General features: G+C 35.0%; 3 protein-coding genes across 3 annotated transcripts; 1 reads left to right on the top strand and 2 right to left on the bottom strand.

The window, feature by feature from the left end:
* Positions 1-2: 2 nt before the first annotated feature.
* On the bottom strand, positions 3-8,166 carry LOC105341407 (E3 ubiquitin-protein ligase TRIM23). Its single transcript, XM_034454406.2, has 10 exons — positions 8,033-8,166; positions 7,439-7,735; positions 6,617-6,895; positions 5,784-5,966; positions 4,994-5,209; positions 4,519-4,653; positions 3,431-3,560; positions 2,898-3,008; positions 1,001-1,125; positions 3-725 (listed from the first exon to the last, which is right to left on the bottom strand). Exons 1-10 carry the CDS (start codon positions 8,105-8,107, stop codon positions 546-548), a joined length of 1,731 nt encoding a protein of 576 aa, XP_034310297.2. The 5' UTR covers positions 8,108-8,166; the 3' UTR covers positions 3-545.
* A 101-nt stretch (positions 8,167-8,267) lies between these two features.
* LOC105341403 (ribosomal RNA-processing protein 7 homolog A) lies at positions 8,268-23,916 on the top strand. Its single transcript, XM_011447928.4, has 7 exons — positions 8,268-8,413; positions 9,106-9,239; positions 10,408-10,533; positions 20,516-20,639; positions 22,431-22,678; positions 23,589-23,637; positions 23,761-23,916. Exons 1-7 carry the CDS (start codon positions 8,371-8,373, stop codon positions 23,844-23,846), a joined length of 810 nt encoding a protein of 269 aa, XP_011446230.3. The 5' UTR covers positions 8,268-8,370; the 3' UTR covers positions 23,847-23,916.
* On the bottom strand, positions 12,849-19,445 carry LOC105341402 (E3 ubiquitin-protein ligase TRIM71-like). The gene is made up of 2 exons (XM_011447927.4): positions 19,321-19,445; positions 12,849-14,943 (listed from the first exon to the last, which is right to left on the bottom strand). Exon 2 carries the CDS (start codon positions 14,941-14,943, stop codon positions 13,255-13,257), a length of 1,689 nt encoding a protein of 562 aa, XP_011446229.3. The 5' UTR covers positions 19,321-19,445; the 3' UTR covers positions 12,849-13,254.
* Positions 23,917-24,576: the final 660 nt, after the last annotated feature.

The raw sequence follows: 24,576 nt of genomic DNA on the forward strand, positions 1-24,576 counted from the left end.
AAATAGTTTTGATTGTTTTAATGATGGTATAGTACACATATAATGTTAAAAAAAAACAAGCAACAACTGAAAAACAAAATAACAAGTCCAACAACTGTATACAAGATAACAAAATAACAAATTCGTGCACTCTTTCTCACAGAGGGAGCTGTTGTTGTCATACATTGAGCCCTGTGATCAAGCAAAATCAGAGGCACTTGGATGAGTTTTATATAAAACTTAAAATTAATTTGTAATGCTTTTCTGCTCATTCGGTGATCTTCAAGACTAACAATTATTCCAAATGATTTGAACTATTTATACATTTGAACTTGTTTAGCGAAGTAAATTATTTTGTAAGTGATGAATCACTAGATTTTATTACTAGTAAACTGTTATTTTCTTTGTAAAACAAAATCCTGACTGCCACAAACTACCGCCACAACCACGATTCTCCCTCAAAAAGGGAAGCTGTGGTCATACAAAAACCATGGCTATTGAATGGCCTGGCTGCCATCATCTGCCACGACAACCACAGCTCTCTTTCACTGAGGTCACCGCGTTTGTCATGCGAACTCTGAGGCCCCTGCTGCCACCATTTGCCGCGACAACCACTCGATGCCGTCCTGAAGCCCGAGCCCGCTCTTGACATCACAAGCCTGGATGTGCCAGCTCCTGTTACAGCACAACTTGAACAGACCAAAGTTCTCCGTGATTGACTCTATGCTGATACAGTTGTCTGCATCCTGATTCCGAAAAATAACACAATCAGTGAAAATTACCTACTTGCCAAAGTGTCCTTGTTTTTAGTAATTGAGCCAAAGCTCAAAGGTCAACGTCAAAGGTACCTGGTATTACATCAATTTCAGAACATTAAACTTGAGAGCATATTGTTTAATGACCAAATCTTGTTCTTTGACCTGTATTAACTTGGAAATGCAATTCAAAATCAGTTTTGATATCTTAAGAATTTTGCTTTATCAATGATCCTGAAAAAAAGACCATGAAAATGATTTGATACCTGTTTGTTGGCAAAGATGAGCAGCGAGGCTTCCTTGAGTTCCTTCTCCTGGACGAGTTTGGCAAGCTCATTACAAGACTCGGCAAGACGGTCCCTGTTACTGCTGTCCACCACAAATATAACAGCTGTAACAGACAAAATAACTGGTCATAGGAAGATAACATTTTGTGCAAAATAACAAGTGTAACAAACAAAATAACAGGTAAAGAGAAAATTAACAACTGACATAAAAAAAAACCTGGTTATAGCAATATATCAACTGTTATGCAAACAAAACCCTAGGTCAGAGCAAAATAACAGGTTGGTCAAAATTACAACTGTATCAGACAAAATAACATGTAACAAGAGGCCCATGGGCCACATCGCTCACCTGAGGAACAATAGGTATGATAAATATAACAGCTGTAACAAACAAAATAACTGGTCATAGAAAGATAACATTTTGGGCAAAATAACAAGTGTAACAAACAAAACAACAGGTAAAAAGAAAAGTAACAGCTGACTCATACAGAAAGAAAAACAGGTCAGAGCAAAATATCAGGTTGGTCAAAATAACAGCTGTATCAGACAAAATAACAGGTAAAATGGAATATTAACAGCCATCACATACAAAATAACAGGCCAGGTTGGAACTATTTAACAGCGGTACCAGACATGGTAACTGTCACAGCAAAATAACAGCCAAAATAATGCTGTTACAGAGTGACAAAATAAGAGGTCAGAGCAAAATAAAGGCTAAAATAACTGGTTAGAGAAACAGTCAACTTTAATGGGAAATGTTCTACTTTTTCTAGCTATCCTGTAATTGCACAGGATGGTTTTCATATTCAACTAGACTTAAACAGTAGAACTTTATTTTAAGGAGTAATGTTCACTAGATAGTTATGCTTGGCCTGACAAAACAAAGTCTCTGTAGTGCAGTTGTATACTGTTTAATCATTAGAATTTGTGGTGACTCAATTTTTCGTGGCATTCAAGCAGTCTTCACTACAATTTTTTCAGCACATGCCCTTCGGGCATGTAGACCCATCATTTTAACCCAGCCCATTCCAATTTTTACATGCCCAACTCAATTAATTTCTTATATTTTCCGGTACATGTATGGTGCAACCAAAACAAATAAATAAATAAAGGTTTTATATCAATTATATTGTATTAGGGACAATGCTTCAAATTTTTTACACCATGCACAAGACATCAGATTGTTTTCCGAGTCATACACCAGCCATGGCCTGTCTTTCTGTCATTGGTGCTGAAACTTTCTGACACATTTTTGCTCATAATTCACTTTAGAGTCACTTGCTGGTTTTTTGACCAGTTAAGCTTATTTCAAAAATGGTATCTTGACAGTCCAATCATGACTACACGTGGCATCGATGTACGTCTCGTAATTTAGCAAACATATATACAATAGGTTTAACTAAACACTTCAATGATTACAATTGATGCTTATTTGACAAGTTGTACCGAGAATGTAGACTGCACAAAGCAAGTTACCGTATAACTTGGGTACGATGGAAGTAAACATATTGTACGTTGACAGTAAATTTAAACATGCCCTCCGGGCATGTATTTGGCAATTCTTATATGCCTGCCTGAAAATTTACCAGGCCCTGGGCATCGGACTCCCAGGTTATTTTGAAGACTGTTCGAGGGAAGCCCTCTGCAACAAATTCACATCCTGGATGAAATAAATTTTGAAACAGTTTGTTTCTTACCAAAACTAAAGACCGATGCATCCACGAAATTACATCCCCAAGAATAAGCAAACACACCCACAATCCACCAAAATTGGTCCCCCACTAATTTAAATGAATCCACATTGTCAATAATGGAGGAAAGTTGTGTATAGTGAGATAGCTGTAGTACAATGGTTAAGTGGTTCCACAGTCTGTACCTTGAGTATTGAAAAAGTAGTGTTTCCACAGTGGTCGGATTTTCTGCTGTCCGCCGACGTCCCAGATGGTGAACTTGACATTCTTGTATTCTACCGTTTCCACATTGAAGCCTGCAAGACATTTTTATTTCATGCAGCTCACAAGTTATTTTTAAAAAATTCATTAAGAGCGCTCGATGGTTGTGGCCATTTTTAGACAGTATTAACCTCCTTAATAGAAGAGCTCTATGTAAAAATATAGAAGAATAACCAAATTTAAAAAAGTAAAATACCGGTATATGGAATTTTCCTTTACTAAATAGTAGTTTACAGTTATAAAAACCATATCTTAAAATTTTATGTAAATCTAAATGCTAATTTGTTGAATATCCAGCCTCCTTAAATCCACATGTTTAAAATTCATGGACAGGATTCTCATTCTAACAACTTAACCAAAACAATGATTTCTGATGACAGCTTCTGCAAATCTCCAGGACATGCTCATTAAAGAAACAACCAAGAACTATTTCTTGGTGAATTGATTGTGTATTTACCTATGGTAGGTATGGTCGTGATAAACTCGTTCTCCTTCAACTTGAATAAAATGCTGGTTTTTCCTGCTTCGTCCAATCCTAAGATTACGACTCGCATCTCGATTTTTGGTCCAATGTGTACTCTGTTGTCCTGCAAAAAATAAAAATAAAAAAAATAACTATGAGCATTTCTAATGTGTCCATCACCAACATTTTCAAAATACTCAGTTCAGTTCTGAGATAAGTGTGTAACAGGATGGGAAAATAATGATGGACCAGACCGGGCTTTAAAACCCTGGCCCCCTGAATCTCTAGTCAGGTACTCTACCAACTGAGACATCTGGTGCCAGTTTTGGAACCCATCTTACTGTCATAAGGGCATAAGTTTGAGGAAAATTATCAGATTTGAGCTGAGAATTCAGATAAGAAAAATTGGTGAGGGCAGGGCCTGAAATTGATCTAAATCTTGATATTCACTTTATCATGCTATGTACTATCTATATTAGTGGGTTATGTGTAACTGCAGTAAAATTTTAATTAGCATTTATAAGAGATAAAGGCTCATCATTTAATTTCACTACTGTAATTTTTGAGATATTTTGACATAATAGCAAAAAATTCAATTCTGACTTGTTTGGCATTTCAAGAAACATTATTCAATATCCTGTTCTATTTGATTTTGTTATATTTGATTATTGTTGATAATTCATAACTAATCTAAATCAATATATTCTAAAAACTGCCTTCTTATTAAAGTTCTGAGCAAATTTGACATTAAGGGTCAATTTAAGCCTAAAAACTACAGGCTGACCCCCTGTCTCTTGGTCATTTATGAGTTAGATCCCCTTATGGTGCCCTGGCCCTTGGTGACATTAACCACTAAAATTAGCAAAACAAGCTCTGCCTTCACTAACTTTCCTCAAGTCAATATTCAGCCTCAAGTCGGAGTTTTGACCTCAAATTAATGCCCCTTTCTTTTAAGGATTTGAGTTAAGGACTAAGTTCAGTGATTAAAAATTAAAAAGAAATTGGTGATGGCAGAGCCATGTTATACAGTATTTTGTACTTCTTTTTAAGAAACAGGATGGCATAAAGGTACAAGATTTGACCTTTGTGAAGGTGATGGGGATGTTGGGATCTAGAGGAAGCTGGTCGGGTATGTCAGAGAACTGCTGCTGCTGTTTCTGGGTCGTCTCCAGCATCATCTGGACATCATGCTTGGCCATCAGAACTTTTGTGTCATCCTGTACCAAACAAGTATGATCAAACTTTTGAGTCATCCTGTACCAGACAAGTATAATTAAACTTTTGTGTCATCCTGTACTAAAACAATACATGTATTGTAAGTGTAATTTATTGAAATAAGATTTCAAATGCACTTTTGTGTTGCCTAGAAAAAGGTTCAACAAAGCCTGGCCTGTTCAGTAAGTCTGGCACTCATGAGTTATGTAAACACTTATATTGAAATAGAAATAAAATAATAGCAATTAAGCACTCCTGCAAATTTATTATGAAAGGAAAGGGAATTATGGTGAGCACTTGTTAGCACCCTATCTGTTGAAAAGGCTGTAGTTGTGGACCCACCTGCTGAAGTGTCCCCTCGCACTGATGACACACAGCAGACACCTGTGATAGAAGCGTCGCCATATCCTCCTGTTGCTGCCTCAGCATACACAACTTCTCTCGGATGTGAGCATCCACCGTCGTCAAAGCGATCACTTCCTGTCGATTCAGTGTTGTGCGTAGCTCGTCAAAATGAGCCTTGATTTTTCCACGGGCAAGTTCTGCTGTTCCCTGAACCTATGAATAAGAGAGATAGTGTTTAATGCTTTTAAAGGTGAAAATAAAAAAAAAACCAGAGTCATCTTTATAGTATCTGCAAAAATTTAGCTTAAAACATTTTGTTCGAATTTTCATATCTTCATTGAAATTTTTTAAAAATGTTTTCTTTTAAAAAAACCCAGATAAATAAATATGCTTGTGTAACATAGCTATATGATAAATCTGTGGGAACTGTTGTATTAAATAAGCAAATCAAATTACTGGTTTTCAATATTTAGCTTTAAAGGAAAATGGTGTGGTTATTAATACTATAGAGTTTTGTGCAGTATGTATATAGGAATCCAAAGTGATAAGACTCTTAAGTCCGATGGTCGCACCAAAGTCAAATATTCTTTGCCAAGCCCTGATGGTGTCACACAATGTGATGTTTACTTTGAATTCCTAGTACGACATTATCTATGAAGTCTTTATGACGTGACATCATTAACATTGTTATATTATCACCATTTATCTTTGGCGTCTTCATCGTCCAAAAACCATTGGACATTGGCGTGACCATTGGACTTCAGAAATTCATGCATATAAAGCTCACCCCTTGAACTGCATTGGACCCTTCATCACTCTGAACAACCTGTGCTCCCCCTTCGATCTGCTGAATGGTCTGACCCAGTTTCCTTGCTGACTCAGCAACTTCTTCACCGAATGATCGAATGTGGAGGACAGCACTGGTGATGGATCGTCTGACATTTTCTGCTTCTGTCTCTAGAAGGGTGTGCTGTTAAACAGAGTGATAGTTTGAGATATTCATGGAATTCCTTCTACCTCCAGCTATAATGTCCAACCTGGTTTAATATGTACTTAATTTCTAGCAGACATATCAATCAGAAGACATGCTTATTTCAAAGCTAGCTAGAAACTTTTTGTGTGAATAACACTCATAATAGTTCACCGAGCTAAATCTACCAGTTGATCTTTCCATCTTTTTCTCCCTATTACTCATCTCTTTCACTTCTTTTTTCTCTCTCTCCTACCATCTCTCTCTCCTAAAGCTGTTATTGACTCTTTCTTCTCTTTGTTTTGTTCATCCTTTCTTTCCATCTTCATGCATCTCCTCTCCTATTGCTCCTATCTTTCACTCTTATTTCTCTCTTTCCTTTTTTATATCCATTTTTGGTTCACTCACTCTCTCTATCTACCTCCTTCTCTATTACTGATCATATCTCTAACTCTCCCTCTCCTTTTATTCTCTGACTCTTCATCCTAATTTATTATTTAGCCTCTAACTCTACCCTCTCAATCTCTTCGCTGAAGTCTTACCCTGTGTTACCTCTCTAACTCTCCCTCTTGTTTTTTCTCCAACTCTTCATCCTTATTTATAATCTAGCCCCTAACTCTACCCTCTCAATCTCTCCCCTGAAGTCTCACCCTGTGTTTGACATGCCTCCCATAGTCTTTACAGATGTAACACATCAGAGGAGAGTTCTTACACTCCTCCTCAAGACAGGCAAACTCGACCAGATGCATTGGATGGAAGGAGCACTTTGGGTTCTCCTTGGGCTTTTCCGAGATTGGTACTCGCTTGTGTTTGGTGAGTGTTCTCGTTGAGTGAGTTTGCTCCGAGCACTCCACACACAAGTGGGTGCAACAGACAATGCAGAAAACAATGGCGGTATGGAGTTCATTCTCATCACAGGGAATACCAAACTGAAAGTAGTTAAAACTTGAAGAAAATAGACTCTTTCATGATAAATGATCGTTCGCAAGACAAATTTGACATATACCAGAAGTTTCTTGAAATATCAGTCACTTAACATGTTTATTCTAGTACGTCATTTTATTATTCTAATATACCAACTAAAGCTTTGTCAAAATTCATAAATTCACCTCGCAGGAGAGCAACACTGCAGTTATCCTGAAAGGATCTAATTGTAAAGAATATACAATAACCTAATATACAATAAACTATATAACTTTACTGAGCTTTTCATATATACAAAAAACTTCTACGCTAGCTACAGAAATAAATAACGAAGAAATAAATCAAGTAAAAGCACATGTTTGTGTGTGCAAAAAATACAATTTTTTTTTCAATTGGTGGCACTGCATGTAGCTCTCTGGTTGTCCATCCAAATTTTTGTCAGACCAGTGAGCATCTTCACAATGACAAGGCTTTTAGTTCCTTGATATTGTGAAGATGATCAGTGAGCTACATATCTAGATCTGCAGCTACTTCCATTAGTTCCATACCTGTCTCTCTTTAGCCAAACTCTCCTCAGTAAAGCTTGTCTTGCTTGTATGACCTGGCACTGGGTACTGGAGTTTCTCCAAAAGTTCAAGGAGAGCGAAGTTTTTCTTCAACCCCCAGACTCCCGAGTCTCCAATCTGTGTTGGTTGTCGGTCAAACGGACAGTTGAGCATGGCCCCATGGAGGGGAATGCGCGTCAGACACTGGTGGCAAACTGTGTGACCACAGACCAACAGTCGGGGGACCTTGTCGCCTTGGAAACGAAAGACTTCATTGCAAACTCTACATTCCAAGATTGTCTGAAAGGGAGATAATATTCAGATTTTTATTTATTAAAAAATTAAGTAAAATTAATAATAATGAGCAATTATTTTTACACAAACGGTATTAAATAGAAAAAAAATATAAGATTGATATTATGGGGAACAACTCTTAAAGCAACAATAAACAACACTTCATTCTAATATCGTTGTAGTTTCTGAAATGCAAATTAAATCCGAATTTCCTCAAACATTAAAATGACGATATAACACAATAGTGTATGTCAATGCACAAATCGCTGTGTGCCTACAAAACAAATAATTTTCTCTAATTACATTATCTGTATAATCATCGCTCGGTCGTCCTGCATTCATATAAAACCCAATATTTGGCGACGTTCCACAAGCCATTTGACAACCGGAAGTCTCTCATTTCATTCCATTAAAAATCGCTACCCTGATAACAGGGATCGAGTTTTTTTCTTACTTTATTGAATAAAAATACTTTTTATGTATAAAACTGACGATGGTATAAGTAAATAGGTATCCAAGTTTTCAAAATCTGATATCAAAATATTTTTATAAAAGTGATTCAAATATCTGTATCTGTTTCGATGATTCCAAAAAGCCAAGGGACTGAATAGTGTGTACACCTTAAAGAGCACAACAAAGCCATGTGTGCCTCCGAGAAAACAGTTGTGATTGACGGTTTTACTGGTAAGTTTTGTGTGTATTTAAATAACATATGGTTTATAATCCTAATTGAATGATATTTAACGACAGATTCAACAGAAATGCGAATCCTTCTTCTTTAAAAGTGGTTAATCTGTAGAAATTGACCCAGCACTGTTCACATATATTTGTAGCTGATGTATGTAAATCTTGTGTCACCCATAGTGAATTTGTAAAAGACCTCCTATTTTATACGTACCTAGTACATTGTAGTACCTTTATAATTAAAGAAGACCTTTGAATGAATTTGGATAAAACTATGTCAAGTTATAATTAAATTACATGTAAAGTAGATAGATCTATTAATATATAATCCTCAGAATCAGGATGCATAAAGCACTTTCAAACCTGAAATCATTCTTTGAAAAATTCGTTCTGTCCAATCTCTGTTGAGATTTGGCAATGCATGGGCATGACCCCATGGGCATGATGTTTAAGTTAATCTCAGCGTCAAGACTTAGAAAATTTTGACTCGCATCTTTTCTCTTTGGAAGAGACTTCAGTAAAAAATTTCAGTCTCAACAAATATCACTGCATGAGATTAATTTAAACTGAGATTCAATAAAGTTGTCAGTGAATGAGTTAAGCCAAGTCTAAGATAAAATTTGGTTAACATTTAATCCTGAACGCACGATTGGTATATCATTATATATTCTTCATTGACATTATTATTTCAGTCATACAAACAAAGTTTCAAGAATCTGGCAAAATAGGGCACAGTCTCTATGTTAAGGAAGCACAAAGTAGGGGGAGCAGCCAACCTAAAGACAGGACCCTCTTTGTTGTAAATGTACCTCCATATTGCACACAGGTAAAGTGTATACAAACAATTTCATTCATATATAACACTGGGCCGCAGTGATTTTTATGCAGCCAATTTAGGTCCAAATTTTGGCCCTTTCTTCTGGCAAATATCACCGAATTATTTTTTTTTTGACCATCTCCTACAGAGAGAGAGAATTGATTTTTATCTATAAGAGAAGAACACTAATAATACTAAAAACTAGAATACAAAAGAGGTATACATTATCTCTATATACAGAGTATTAATAGTAGTTTAATTTCCCTTTTGACCAATACTTTGATGGTTTTTCCCAATTTGAATGCTTAGGGTCCTCTTTAAAAGCAGAGAAAAATCACTGTAGGATTTGTTTTCTGTTAAAACCATTCATATACAGTAATTTTTAAAAACAAATTTTTTTGAAGACCTGCAGGGGTAATTTCAATAAGGTTTAGGAAACAGACACAGACTATTCTTATCCTGTCCTCATATAAGAAGGTCAAGTTGTAGTAATATGCACTGACAGCAGAGACTGAAGTGCTAGAGACAACTAATTTTGATTTGTTATAAAGCTAACAATTAAGAGGAGCTCGAGAGGAAATAGAAATGACTTAGCTGTATGCATGCAGAAATCAAGGCTTATTTTACTGTTTAAAACTCTACTGTCTGTAGTTAGGGTATATAAATTTATGAAATTCAAGTTTTAAAATATTTTTAAAGATTGTCTAGCTAACACAGATCCAATTACTATGCATTTAACTCAATTTGATATAAAGATTTTGGGTTTTGAATAAGACTTCACTTGGTTATAAGATTGAATAAGCATATCTGCTGTAACCATGTCTTATAGATGGTTTGCAGGAGTTACTTTCCGTCAGCAGCCTTGTTGTAGCAAGGGCAAGACTGTAAATATCCTCTTTGAGCAACCAACTTTAAACGAGATATGCAAAAATATGCAGGGGAAAAAAAAAACCTCAATAACAAAATCATGGAGGCTTAACAAAATGAATAAACCTCAGAATAAACAGTCCTATCTTCTTCAGTATAATAATTAAAGTTGAAATTGGTTAAGTAAATGAAGGAATCTTAGCATGTTGATCTTCAATATAGCCACCAATGGGAGGTTACTCCAACAAAATTGCGTCCATTGAAAACTATCTAGCATATTGTATATTGTTTTGAGTGGCTTCCATTTCAGGCCAGTATTAGGAGTGTGTTTTCTACATTTGGTGATGTAACAAAGGTTTACCTGTACGATAGGCCCCACAAAGAGGACCCCCCACCAACCAAGTCGACCTACTTCCCAGACAGACCAGAGCCCAAGGTAAGCTGACATTGTACAAGGAGACATTTCTTCTTTTAGCTCACCTGAGCCAAAGGCATAAGTGAGCTAGCTTTTTTGATCAAAATTTGTCTGTTAATTGTCATTGTTGTTGTTGTTGTATACAATTAATACCAAGGAATAATCTTACGCATTCGTCACAGTGGAATTTTTAATACAGATCAGCACACTGACAATGTTTGGGGCGGCCCAGGTTTCCAACATACCACAAAATAGCGCTAGCTTTTAATTCAAGGCCCACAGCTATGCCTAATTGTCAAAATATTTTGAATTTGATAATGTAATGCTGAATTGATTGGGTATTGCTCAGGTGAACAATGTGGCCCCTGGACCTCTTGTTACCAATTTACTGGGGGCCATATTTTACGTCATCCTTTAAATCTTTTCCTCCAGAACGAAATATCCGGATACCAAATTTTTACACCAGCTCTGTTGATATACTGTGGTTTTGAATTTGTTCAGATGATAATCATAATCCCAGGCCCTAACAGGTTCAAAGTTCATAAAAGAAATAAGTAGAAAACAACATTTACTGCAAATTCATTATTAAACGCGAGGAATTAATTTCCGCATAAAATTGCGAGATGCAGTTCTTGCTTCTATTTTTCAGACAGATTATTTCTGCTATATGAAATCATAACAAAAAATATGGTGCTTGCGATTTTTTATTCTTGTGATTTGATGCAAAACAGCGGAATTGTGGGATTGAGTACTTGCCTGAAACTGTAGTCTTCTAAAGAATCAAATTTAAGTGTATTTTTGTTAAAATAGAGTAGAATTAAGCTGTGATACCGAATTGTAAGTTTATTGCTATTCCTTTTACCTCTTTGAGTTAAAATGATGATATTATATATATTAGAAGTATTCCTCTGAAACCACTAGCTGTTCTAAGATGGCAGGTGAGGAAACAAGACTTTAAATTTTCGTTTAGGTTTGTAATAATGAATTCTCAGTAATAATTAGTAATCACTCTGTCCATCCGTCTTTCTGTCCGTCCGTCTGTCACTCTTCCGTCCACAAATTTTCTGTTTTTTTCTAATAACTTTTTTTATGGTAGCCCAATCAAGTTCAAATTTGGTATGGTAGTTCAGTAGACAGAAATACATATTTTGATGCTAAGTGTGGTTCTCTATGTCTTTTGGTTTGGAGCTGGGGTGGTGGGGTAGATTCCTTAACTATGCATAAGAATGAATGGGCAAAGAGAGATAACTTCTGAGAATGTTACCATTGTATACTTGGAAGGCTGTGCAATATTTGTCCTTTGGGATTAATTAACCTTCCACAGGAAGAAAATCCTAAGCTTTATCTTTATCTGTCACATTGAGATTAATTACTGCACTGCCTGTGTCTGCAAAGGAACTTTGTTTTGAAGTTAAGGTCAATTTTGAATGATGTGTAGTATTGTGTACATTCTTTGAAATATGGATTTAAAAATATAATATTCATACTTTATTTTGGTTAAAATACCGTACACAATGATTTTTGATAATTTTATTGAATTCTAAAATCAAGATATATAAGATATCCTTTTTCACTATTTTATTTTTTAATTATTTTTTTTTTCTGCCTTAATGCTGTTAATTTTAACAGGTAATCAGATAATAACCACATTCTGTCATTTCTGCAAAAAAAAAATCTTATTGTAAATGTAGGAGAAAAGGATGAGAGAGCAGAACAATTAACCCCCTAGGATTAATTATCTTGCCTGCATCATAAAATTTAGAGGCCTATCTCTATCTGCCATATGAAGATTAATGAACACCTTTGTATGCAACTGATGTTTGTTTTGAAGTTGAGGTCACCCTGGGTGATACAATGTATTTGCATTCACTGAAGGCTTGCATTTTATAAAACACCTGTTCAAATCTTTTTTAAATACACATTTAATTTAGTTATTTTTATAAGACATGAGGTTATCCCTGTTTTATGCAGATACAAGGTTACCATTTAGAGTTTTTGGACATTCAGGAATTATCTTGAAAATTTAAAAATACAGTTGTTACTTATAATTTTCAATTTTTTTAAAAATGTAATCAAATTAAACTCTCATTCCATGAGCTGCACCCTTATATTTTTACCCCTCAGTTTAACACTTTAATTGTTGGATGAAAATCATATCCAACTACAAATCATGAGATCCTATATATTGCAGTTCTTTACTTCTTATGCTGGGCATTTATTTTTCATCATTGTTAATATAAAGAGGATGGATTCAAAGTTTTTTTTCACTTCTCTATATTAATTGTCATAGCGGGGCCCTTCCTGACTGGTCAGTTTTCTAGTTTTTATTTATTTCAATTAAAAAAGTACAATTGTCAATAAAATCAGTGAAATGGAAAATATCCAAGTTATCTTGGTCAGGACCGTTCATACTTTTGAATGAACACTGTTCAAATTCTGAGGTATTAATATATATCGAGTAATTAAGCAAAATGTGAATTAAGGATGTCTTAATTGGGACAGAGAATAACATAAAGATATGGGCCTCTTGTTTCTTTATTAATAAGATTTAACATTTGAGAGACACTTTTGTAATGTATAAGTAGTAACAAATGAATGAATAGAATGTTTAAATTATCTGTTTAATTTTTTTTTGCTACATGGTATATAAAAATACATTCAATAGGGTCATGTAAATGTAGTTTAACAGTAAATTAATACAAGTAAACAGTATCATCATGTTGTTAGTGTAACATTGCATCATCACTGTAGATACTTGTACACTGTCACTGTGTTGGTGTCACGTTGTCCCACAATAAGATTGCTCTCATCATCCACACACAAACTACGGGGATACTTTATCCCTTGTTGTTGTGTGAGTAGTAGACACAAGAACTGACCGTCCTGATCCAGAAGATGAACTGTGTCACTGTGATGATCACAGACCAGTATGTGTCCCAGGTGATCAGTACACACTCCCTTGGGATAAAACTTTGATAGCCCCTGACCTGTATAGGAGAACCTGTGTTTTCCTGATTTATTCACCACCACTACAGCTTCTTTCTTCCAGTCTGATACACAGACATCACCATTGGTGTTTTCTGTGATGTAGTGTGGTCCACTAAACATTGCCTGTCCTTCGTTGTGACTGTGTATGTTCTGTATTTCTCTCCTTGTCTTGATGTACCTGGTGACTTTAGCCTCTCCAGGCTTGACCATCCCCACCAGTATGTCCCTGTTGATGTGAGAGGAGTGTATGCTGATCGGTGTCCAGTCTCTCGTTTTAATTAATTCAGTGATTGTATTATCCGGTGTTTTCCTGTTGATGACTTTGTTGTTTCTGTCTGTATAGATCAGATCCTCTGTCTGTGTGACTGTGTGGTAGCCTTCATCTTTACCATTGGTTTGTATCTTATGTAGCTGATTCCCCTGTAGATCTGTTTGGACAAGGTTACCATCTTTATCACTGACCCACAGTCTGCCTGATTTACCCAGAGACAGGTGATATACACGATCAACACCTGATACTGTGTACTTCCTGACCTTGGTGACAGAGGAAGACAGAGACAGTGTTGGTTTTACGTCAGATTTGTTCTGTTTCACTGTAGGTTTCAACTGTGTAGAGGCAGTGTCCATAGGTTTTATTTTTCTGTTCTCTGGTTTAGTGTCGGGAACAGTTATTCTACCCAGTAGTTTGGCAACATCCCCCTTGCTGTATCGACCAGCAGTAAATACTGGAGAGACTGGTTTAGTTGTCTCTGGTATGGGTTGGATTTTTAAGTGTTCAGTAAGTGAGAAAATGATGGGATTGTTTTTAAGTTGAGAAGAGGACAGGTAGCCACGGAACTTTTCGAGAAGGTCCATAAGATAAGAGATGTAATCTTGGTATGTTTTGTTTTGACTCTGAAGCATCTCCCTTAGTGACTCTTCCATTTTGTTGACTTTTTCTAAATTATCCGATGTCACTTCATCCACCAGTGTTTTGAGACACTTGCCCTCATCCTTCATTGATGATCTGATGTCATCCATGATTGTTTTTATTTCTGTGGCATCTATTTTTATTTCACTTTGCAAATCTTTTGTCGTTGGAATGAAGTAGGTTTGAATTCTTTGGATTTCCTGACGACATGCTGCAGATTTTTCTGTATAAATTTTCTCCAAGTCAGTAAAGGAATGCCCCTTGTGGACAGGCATTGTAGAACACTTGGAGCATAAACGCACACTGCATTGGTCACAGAGAATGTCTAGATCCTTATTGGGATGATCTCTGCATTTCTCAACCAATTCATGGTTCTTGGTTTCTGGACTCTTTTGATGTTTGTCCCTGCATTGTTCACACATAGGTTGATGACAAGGATTGCAGTAAAACTGGCAGATCTTTTCACAGCTGTTGATACCACACACCAATAAGTGCTGGGCTGTGTCTGGAATTTGTGATTTCGAAAGTGCCATCTAATAGTAAAAATTTTGAATCATTGTGATAAGTTTTAATGAAAGTTTTGCTTCCTTTGAGAATTATACTTAGCTCAGTCGATCATAACATCATTTTAATATGTAACTACATGAACAAATCATAATGATGTATAGATATCATGCATATCTTAATTATACCCCCGCTCCGAAGAAGAGGGGGTATACTGTTTTACCCTTTTGTGTCTGTTTGGCTGTCCGTCCGTAACAAAAATTTCTGTCGCATTTATCTCAGCAACTATTTATCGCAGATGCTTGAAATTTTTACACAGTGTTTGTTAAGGCATGCCATATCGTGGGATATATATTTGTACCAATCAGACGTCAACTTCCTGTTAAATGATGACTTTGTTTATTTTTAGCAAAATTTTCAAACAAATTTTTGTCAAAGAATTCTCAGCAACTGTTTATCGCAGATGCTTGAAATTTTTACACAGTATTTGTATAGACATGCTTTATCGTGGAATGTATTTTTGTACCAATCGGACGTCAACTTCCTGTTAAATGAGTACTTTGTTTATTTTTAGCCAAAATTTTCAAACAAATTTCCTTCAAAGATTTCTCAGCAACTATTCATCGCAAATGCTTGAAATTTTAAAACACTATTTGTTTTGGCATGCCATATTGTGGTAAATATTTTTGTACCAATCGGACGTCAACTTCCTGTTAAATGAGTACTTTGTTTATTTTTAGCCAAAATTTTCAAACAAATTTCCTTCAAAGATTTCTCAGCAACTATTCATCGCAAATGCTTGAAATTTTAACACACTATTTGTTTTGGCATGCCATATTGTGGGATATATTTTTGTACCAATCGGACGTCAACTTCCTGTTAAATGAGTACTTTGTTTGTTTTAGCCAAAATTTTCAAACAAATTTTCCTCAAAGACTTCTCAGCAGCTATTTATAGCAGATGCTTGAAATTTTAACACACTATTTGTTTAGGCATGCCATATTGTGGGATATATTTTTGTACCAATGAGATGCCAGCTTTCTGTAAATGTCGACTTTGCTTATTTTGCATATTCACATCACAGCGGGGGTATCACTAGTGAGCATTGGCTCACAGATATCTTGTTTTTTCATGTAGGTTTAATTTAATACATATGGTTAAATCATATCAAGGTATGGTACTAAAAGTCAAAATATAAAGGAGGCTGGATGGCCAAGAATTTACCAATAAGATCTGGCTAAAGATTTAAGGTACATGTATGATGTTTGGCCATAAATTATCATTTAATAAAAAACTGATCCAAGTATTATAGATTTAAACAATTCATACAGAGCTCTTTATCTAAAGAAGATCAATATAGTGAAAAAATGGCCACTATTATCCAGCCCTCCCATTAAATTCTCTTTTTTAGACTCAGTTTTTGTTCTCTTAATAGTTCATTTGGTATTTATATTTAAGGCAAATATTTACTTTGGCAAGAGTGTAGACATTAAAATTTATGTTTAACAGCAGTTACAGTATGATAGCAGTAAATTGTTGATGGAAATATAAAAACAAGTTGATATTTGAATTGTATGGAAGATCATTCATGTTAGTATACATGTATGGTTTTTTAGCTCACCTGAGCTGAAAGCTCAAGTGAGCTATTCTGATCACATTTTGTCCGTCGTCCGTCTGTCCGTCTGTCCGTCTGTCCGTCCGTCCGTCTGTCCGTCTGTCCGTCTGTAAACTTTTCACATTTTGAACTTCTTCTCTAAAACTGCTTATCCAATTTCAACCAAATTTGGCACAAAGCATCCTTATGGGAGGGCGAATATAAATTGCAAAAATTAAAGTCCGATCTGTATTCAAAGCGGAGAAAACCTTGAAACTGTAGAAAAAGGGGGGTGCATTTTTAAAAATCTTCTTCTCAAGAACTACCGAGGCAAATTCAACGTAGTTTAGCATAAATTATCCTTATGAGAAGGAAAATATAAATTGCAAAAATTAAGGGGTAATTTTGTTTCAAATCGAAGTTATTACGAAAATAATAATAAAGGAAAGGCGTATTTCAATCGGGCTCGGCATCCGGTAAAATGGGTAGGCAAGACTTGGCCTGAGCAAAACAAAAGATTGGCAGTTATTAATCTGCCAATCTCATTAAAATTTCAGGATATTTGATGGACTAGTATATTTGTATTCGCTGTAGATATTGCTGCAAAATAATGCGTATTTGGAATTGACGATTGCCGATCTGCCCCGGCATTTATTTTGCCACGGCCCGGGTTTGCATACCCATTTTACCAAGACTCGTATTCCATACTTCTAAAACGAGGTTCTTTGTTTAAAGCAGCCATGACATTATACGAAAAAGGGTCGATCTGACTATGATGAATTTGCTTGTTGTGCAACAGTTCGCGTATGAAGGGAAGTTTTGAAACATGCAAAATATATTGGTGCCGATTTTGTGAAGTAAATTGAGCTAAATATTTCAATGCGTTGACAGTTTTCACACATGACGTTGGTGTTAGCTTGTTCTGATTTTCGTTTCGTTTGCATTATTTATGCTTTGTAACCTGGAAACTATCGTCTGTATTTCGTGATTTTTACGTATCAAATCAATCAATGACTTCGGTAAATCAAACAGTTACGTTAACTGTTTACCTGCGCAAATTAAGCAAAATCTGATGTAGGGGTACTGAAATACAATTCATTCTATCGGTAATTCGGCATTATCTTTTGCGTAATGGTAGATTAATGCAATAGGTTTTGTTGAGATGCTCGGCATTTTCTCTAGTTTATTCAGTTTAAATAGAGTTTGATATCGCTTACGGAATTATGTAGGTATATCCATGTATATATATATGATTCATTTCGAAAAAATAAATTGTGTTCTTTATTTGTTATACATGTAATGCATGTTGTTTACAATTTCTATTTACTAACCATATTTGAGTGTTAAGCTTCGAATTATAAGCAAGATACAGAGTTTTGCTCACAATTCTATGTTTGTACACAGATCTTAAAAGCTAAAGATTAAAAAAGTATAAAAAATTGTCAATATTTATTACGAAAATTTTCAAAATCTGTTCTTCCAGAAACCCACTTATTGAATTGTAAACTTAACCTTTTTAGCTCACCTGAGGATGGGGCCACAATGGGGGGGGGGGGGGTCGAAGTTTAACATGAATATATAGAGTAACTCTTTAGAAATCTTCTTCTCAGAAACTTATCGGCCAGGAAAGCTGACACTTGTGTGGATGCATCCTCAGGTAGTGTGAATTTTAAAGTTGTGAAAATCATGACCCCCGGGGGTAGGGTGGGGCCACAATGAGGGATCGAAGTTTAACATAGGAATATATACAGTAAATCTTTAAAAATCTTCTTCTCAGAAACTAATTCGCCGGCAAAGCTGGAACTTGTGTGGAAGCATCCTCAGGTAGTGTAGATTCAAAGTTGTGAAAATCATGACCCCGGGGGGTAGGTTGGGGCCACAATGGGGGATCGAAGTTTAACATATGATTATATACAGTAAATCTTTAAAAATCTTCTTCTCAGAAACTAATTAGCCAGGAAAGCTAAAACTTGTGTGGAAGCATACTCAGGTAGTGTAGATTCAAATTTGTGAAAATCATGACCCCTGGGGGTAGGTTGGGGCCACAATGGGAGGTCGATGTTTTACATAGGAATAAACAGAGTTATTCTTTAAAAATCTTCTTCTCAGAAACTAATCAGCCAGGAAAGCTGAAACTTGTATGAAAGCATCCTCAGGTAGTGTAGATTCAAAGTTGTGAAAATAATGATCCCCAGGGGTAGGGTGGGGCCACAATGGGGGGGGGGGTCAAAGTTTAACAAAGGAATATATAGGGTAAATCTTTAAAAATCTTCTCAGAAACTAAACAGCCAGATGATTCTTTATAATTGTTAAGACTTTGGCCCCAGGACAATTCTTTGGCCTCACGAGAAGGTTCAGAATTTGATGTACGTTTATATTCCATATATAAAATATTGTTAGGGATCTTTTTTAGATCTGCAATACTCAACATATGATATGACTATGAAATCATCCTGTAAGAAAAGGGACTAATGATTATAAACATAAGAATATCTAGGGGAAAATGGATTTTATTTATACAGGATTTACATGAATTATTGTACATTGTCCAGATAGTTTGTATTATGACTCCATTGAGCTGATTTTATCATACCTCTTGTTCCTCAGGTGAGCGATGTGGCCCATGGGCCTCTTGTTTTAACTTAACACAAATATCGGTATACATTTGACAGTTTTATAGATATAACCAAGTACATATAATACTGATTTCAGAGTGTTGTTTGAAATTGTTAGGTTTTTTCTGTTTTATGCTAAAACACTTATAAATTCTACTTACGGTTTAACTAAAAACCTATTTGTTGACTCTACTTACTGTATAACTTTAGTGAATCAATCCAAAAGGTTGATCTTGATACTTTATCTAGGATGGGCAAATGGAATGTCAATTTAAGCGAGCTTTTAAACGAGAATTGAACGAGAGCGGTTATACACCTTCCTGGTTGTGGATAAAAATAAATTTAAATCTTGCATTGTTGTACCTGCCCAAACAGGTATAAATTTCAAATGTTATGTACCTGTACCTCTACATGTAGCACCAGCACTGAACCGTAAACATTATGCACAGCTTTTCTATAAAAAGCTATGAAATGTTTTGCTGATTAGAAAGTTGTGCATGATGAAACAGGGTACAATTAAAGAAATCATATCAAAAAGTGTTTTATTTTCTGGAGAACTGTAAATCGTGTGATTTAGATATTGATGTGATGATGATGTAACAAATTGTATAAGATTGTGTCAGATACATGTATCATATATACTGTATACAGGGTTATTTTTACCTCATGCAGTTTTCGCACCTGTACACTTGCAAACAGTTTTGCTCCATCATGAATTCGCCCAGACACAGTGGTGTTTAAAGAGAGGTCATTTGAAACATGGAAATTCGCCCAGTCTTAAATTCGCACGCTAACAACAAGGCCAAAAGGGGTGAAAATGAAACGGGGGGAGGGGGAGGGAGATATTTCCCTGCATAAAGTATTGTGATATTTGTATATTTATAAACTGTTATATTAGCTACATTAACTATATACTGGAAAAATAAAAAAAATCCTTTGCCATGTGGAATAGGTCTCACTGACAAAATTTATCCCCAATTATAGTTTTGCTGCTTTTACTCCTTTTATATTAAGAAAACGTGAAAAGTCAGCTGAATGCAGATTTAAAAGAAAATCTTTTCCAAGAAATTACAAAAGTTGTACACTAGTACTGTACTAAATAAATAATTATTTGTAACAGGTCCCCGCATTCACCAACAGTTTAGAAATTACTCAACTCAGCCCTCAATTCAAATTCTGTAAAGAACAGTTTATAACTTTGAGGATAAAAGTATGACATTAGGTTGAAAATTTAGATGACAAAAGTTGATGACAGTTGATTTCTTTACTTTAAATTGTGCATGAAAGCAGTACTAGTGTTGATTACAAGTTAGGCACTTTAAAAAAGGAGTGACCCATGTTAAGCAGTCCGTTGCATGTGCCATGTTTTATCACCTGTTAATTTTTTTACAGGGCTTCAAAGTTGCAAACATCATCTTTAAGAAGGTAGCATCACTGGCCAAGGCTACATCTCATCCCTACGACAAAGTGCTACGGCTCTCTCCTGCGGAAAACCCAATTCTCACGGGAATAAAAAGTAGGTTAACCATGATATTAAAATGGGCCTGAATTAACACAGACTGACTGAAGAGAAAGTTGTAAGGAGAAGCACAATTCTTTACATACGTTACACAAAACAAAAGGAATATTGGCTACATGTATATCACTCACTTGAATTTCCTATTACCGGTATAACATATTTAGTTTTAATTAAAAACTGCTTTAAAAAAAACCCGTTATCTTAAATTTACTGTATAACGGGTATTTTTTACGTGCTGCTAATTTTTAAAGAGTTTTTATAAATCCGTAAAAATTAAACGCGTAAATTTTCACAGAAGTTAAAAAACACCGCACGTAAATTTTCTACCTCGTACGTATTAGAGTAATGTTCATGACCTTCAGCTCAGTCCCTGACGGCTGTACATGTAGGTATATTTGAGCGTTTTTGGTCACGTGGTGATAACAGTTCAGATCTTTCTATTAAAGGGACTTGGACATGATTTGAGATCAAAAATTTTATTTTTATTTTTTATGTATAAAATGGTTTATTGGTGCATTTTAAATGATTGACCAAAATAATGAATGTTAAAGTCAAGTTACAATCGAGATACAGAGGTAAAAATCGATTGTTATGTAAACATAGCTCGAGTCTTATAGTTGTTTACAAAAAATGTAATGTGAGAATTACCATTTCTTAGGCAAAATGACATGTAAAAAACAATTTAAACTAATTCAATATCTTCTTAAATACTATTATCACAAAAGAAAGATACATTTGATTGAAACTTACACCAATACAACACATATGTAAAAATTGACAATATTCGAGCTTTGTTTACAAAACAAAGAATTATGAACTCTGTATCTTGCTTATAACTTGATATTTGACTTTCAAATTTTGACATAGCATTATAAATTTCTATATTTATCAGTATAAACATTGAAAATGGAAAAATAAAATTTGAAAATTGAAGGTCAAATCGTGTCCAAGTCCCTTTAAGTCTTGAGTATTTTTAAAACTACATATAATGCCACGTTAGTAGCTAGATTTCAATCACTTAGTAAATAACTATGGCCGGGATACGAAACTGTTTTAAACCAGTGTCTACAATGCCAAATCCAAATGGATCGCTTAGTGAAATGATTCCAAAGGAGGTTATAACTGCTTAAATAAATCGGTTGCCACAACTAATTCTCCACCAAGAACACCGAAAAGGGGAAAATATACGAAATACACCGATTCTGATCGTGTCGCTTTTGGCAGATAAATCGAACTGAGAGGAGCACATAGTGTACATCAATGATGATACCCAAATTAATAGGAATAAGTAAAGTGTATATCACATATGAAATAAAGGTAAATGAATAACCACAGTCATAATAATTAAGGACTCGTTAACAGAAAAACGATTTTTTTTTATTTGTATGTGTGTAAATGTAACGAAGTCTCGGTGAAAATTTCCCCCTTTTTACCACGGATGATTTTAATTTTTATGGACATGTCCAATTCGTAAAAAAAATAAGTGTAAAAATTCAAATCGCCCTATTTTAAGACAAATTCGTAAAAAATCACAGCAATTAAAAATACCCGTTGTACGGTATTTAATTCATTGATTGTCTACATAAATGAATAAAAGTAAGTGTGTTGTGATAAAGATGAGTGTGAATACTGAAGCAAAACAAGGGCAACTTAATGTATTCTCCCTATTGTCATCATGCAGTTAAGAAATTGCAAAAAAAGAAATCACTGAAAATAAAGTAACCAAAACACAAATATTTTCAAATTCAAAAAACCCAAGTAATCAAATGATACTTTTTCCTTCAACAGAATGGCAGATGGAATACCAGCAAAACGTCTGCAATCCAACAGCGTTGGAGGCAGAAATTGACAAGTATATGACGCATTATGATGAGGAACAGGAGAGAGAGAAGAGGCTGGCCTTGGAGCAGGAAGGAGTGCCGGATGAAGACGGATGGGTCACGGTGACGCGACACGGCAAAAACAAGGGGGCGCCTCGAACAGAAACCATGGAGAAAAAGGTTACCAGCAAAAACAAGAAGAAACAGGCTGAAAAGGTGAGTCTACCACACTTCATGTGTTAATGGTATGTCCCTATTAAAAACAAAGAGAAACAGGCAGAGAAGGTAAGTAATGTACAGAGAAAGGTAACGGCAAAAACAATAAGTACTGTGGTTTCATTAATTTTCGTGGGTATCAATTTTCGTGGATTTTCTGAAAACCACAGTTTCAAGGATACGTAATTTCGTGGCCAATGATCCTATCAATACAAATGTTAGTTGAAATTGAACTTCAATGAACATTTAATTTCGTGGATCAACTTAACAACGAAATCCACGAAAATTGGTGTTCAACGAATATTTATGAAACCACAGTAACAGTCAGAAAAGGTAAGGCCACCTATTTTCTTTATGAGTCCACATGCTTTTTGTAAGTAAAGGGTTGAAAAGGTGAGAAACAAGGGTGAAAAGGGTAGTCCTTCACAATTCTCATCATTGAAACTTTGACCTATAGTTACTTTGATGTTTAATAGTGGTGTCCACATCCTGCCTGTTGCAAATGAGATTGAAAAGGTTTGGTTTTAGTTACTTAGATAAAAAGGATGAGTTAACCTCATGTCAGTTAATAGTTAAAATGTTACTTAAATGTTTAAAAGATCAAATCACCTCGCACTTAAGAGAAAGTTGAAAATGTCTGATCTCTAGTTTAAAAGATGTTGAGAAAGGTTAGTCCATCTTACTTTTTGTCAATTAAATGTATTGATAGCTAATTACTTAGATGATGAGAGAACCCACCTGAATCCATCTTAATCTACCTTACTTTGTAAATAAGTTAGTACTACATAGGTATAGGGAAGTGTTGGGCATCAAGTTGTATTTATATATTTTCAAAATTGTCGCTTTTAACTTTTGTTTTTGCTTGAATAGAAAACTGACACTTAGATTTAATTACATTTTTGTTTTGCAGGAACTGAAGAATTTTTATGCTTTCCAAATGAGGGAATCCAAAAGAGATAGTAAGCTTTTTGTATTTTGATTTCATTATCATGTTATATCACTTTGTTGGACAAAAACTACATTGTAATGTATCAAATTTATCAAGTAATTATTTTATGTTTACATGAATTTTTTTTCTCCAGAAATTGCTGAATTGCGCAAGAAGTTTGAAGAGGATAAACAAAGAATTTCCTTAATGAAAGCATCAAGAAAATTTAGACCTTATTAAAACTTGATTTTGTTGTACGTAATTGTTTTGAGAAATAAATAAAACTAAATGTTTTGCTACCTAATTCCTGACTTAACCATCAAACTTTGTTAGAATGTTTAAGAACATATGGTACCTACCATACATGTATTTATATACGGTTAAACCTTGTCATCTTAAACTCAATCATCGATGGATGCCCACGGTTTATTACGCGACGTTCCTGTTAATGGTCCTCTCTCCATGAACGATGCGTAATCAACAGTGGGTTTCTGACGATGAAACTCAGTTAGACATAGATTTTTTTCAAGACATCAAAGGATTTGGGATACATAAAAAAAATACATAAAACAAATACATGTAAAGGATGGGCCTTATAATTAAAGCTCACTCTGATGTATGAAATCGTAAATCCTAAAATGTGTCGCCTTTCAAATCTGTATTAATTGATACTTAGAAAGTAAGATTAAATATTCGGTAGTAGATAATAAAAATTATTCAAACTGAATGGTAATGCAAATTTTAAAATAAAATCACAGTGACAGTGTACATCATCGATCAGGCGTTGAAAAAAAAGAGATGAAATAATTTTATTTCCCACCCTTGCTTATTAAAATTAAATATAAGACATTCATATTGTTCTTTATTCGACAAGTATATTTCTCATAAATTCAATGTATCTTTCTAACTAATTTAATCAGTGGCGGATCCAGGATTTGTTGAAAGGGGGCCCGGGGCGGCTGGGGGCCGC

This window comes from Magallana gigas, chromosome 10 (assembly GCF_963853765.1).
Source record: "Magallana gigas chromosome 10, xbMagGiga1.1, whole genome shotgun sequence".
NCBI classification, from domain to species: domain Eukaryota; kingdom Metazoa; phylum Mollusca; class Bivalvia; order Ostreida; family Ostreidae; genus Magallana; species Magallana gigas.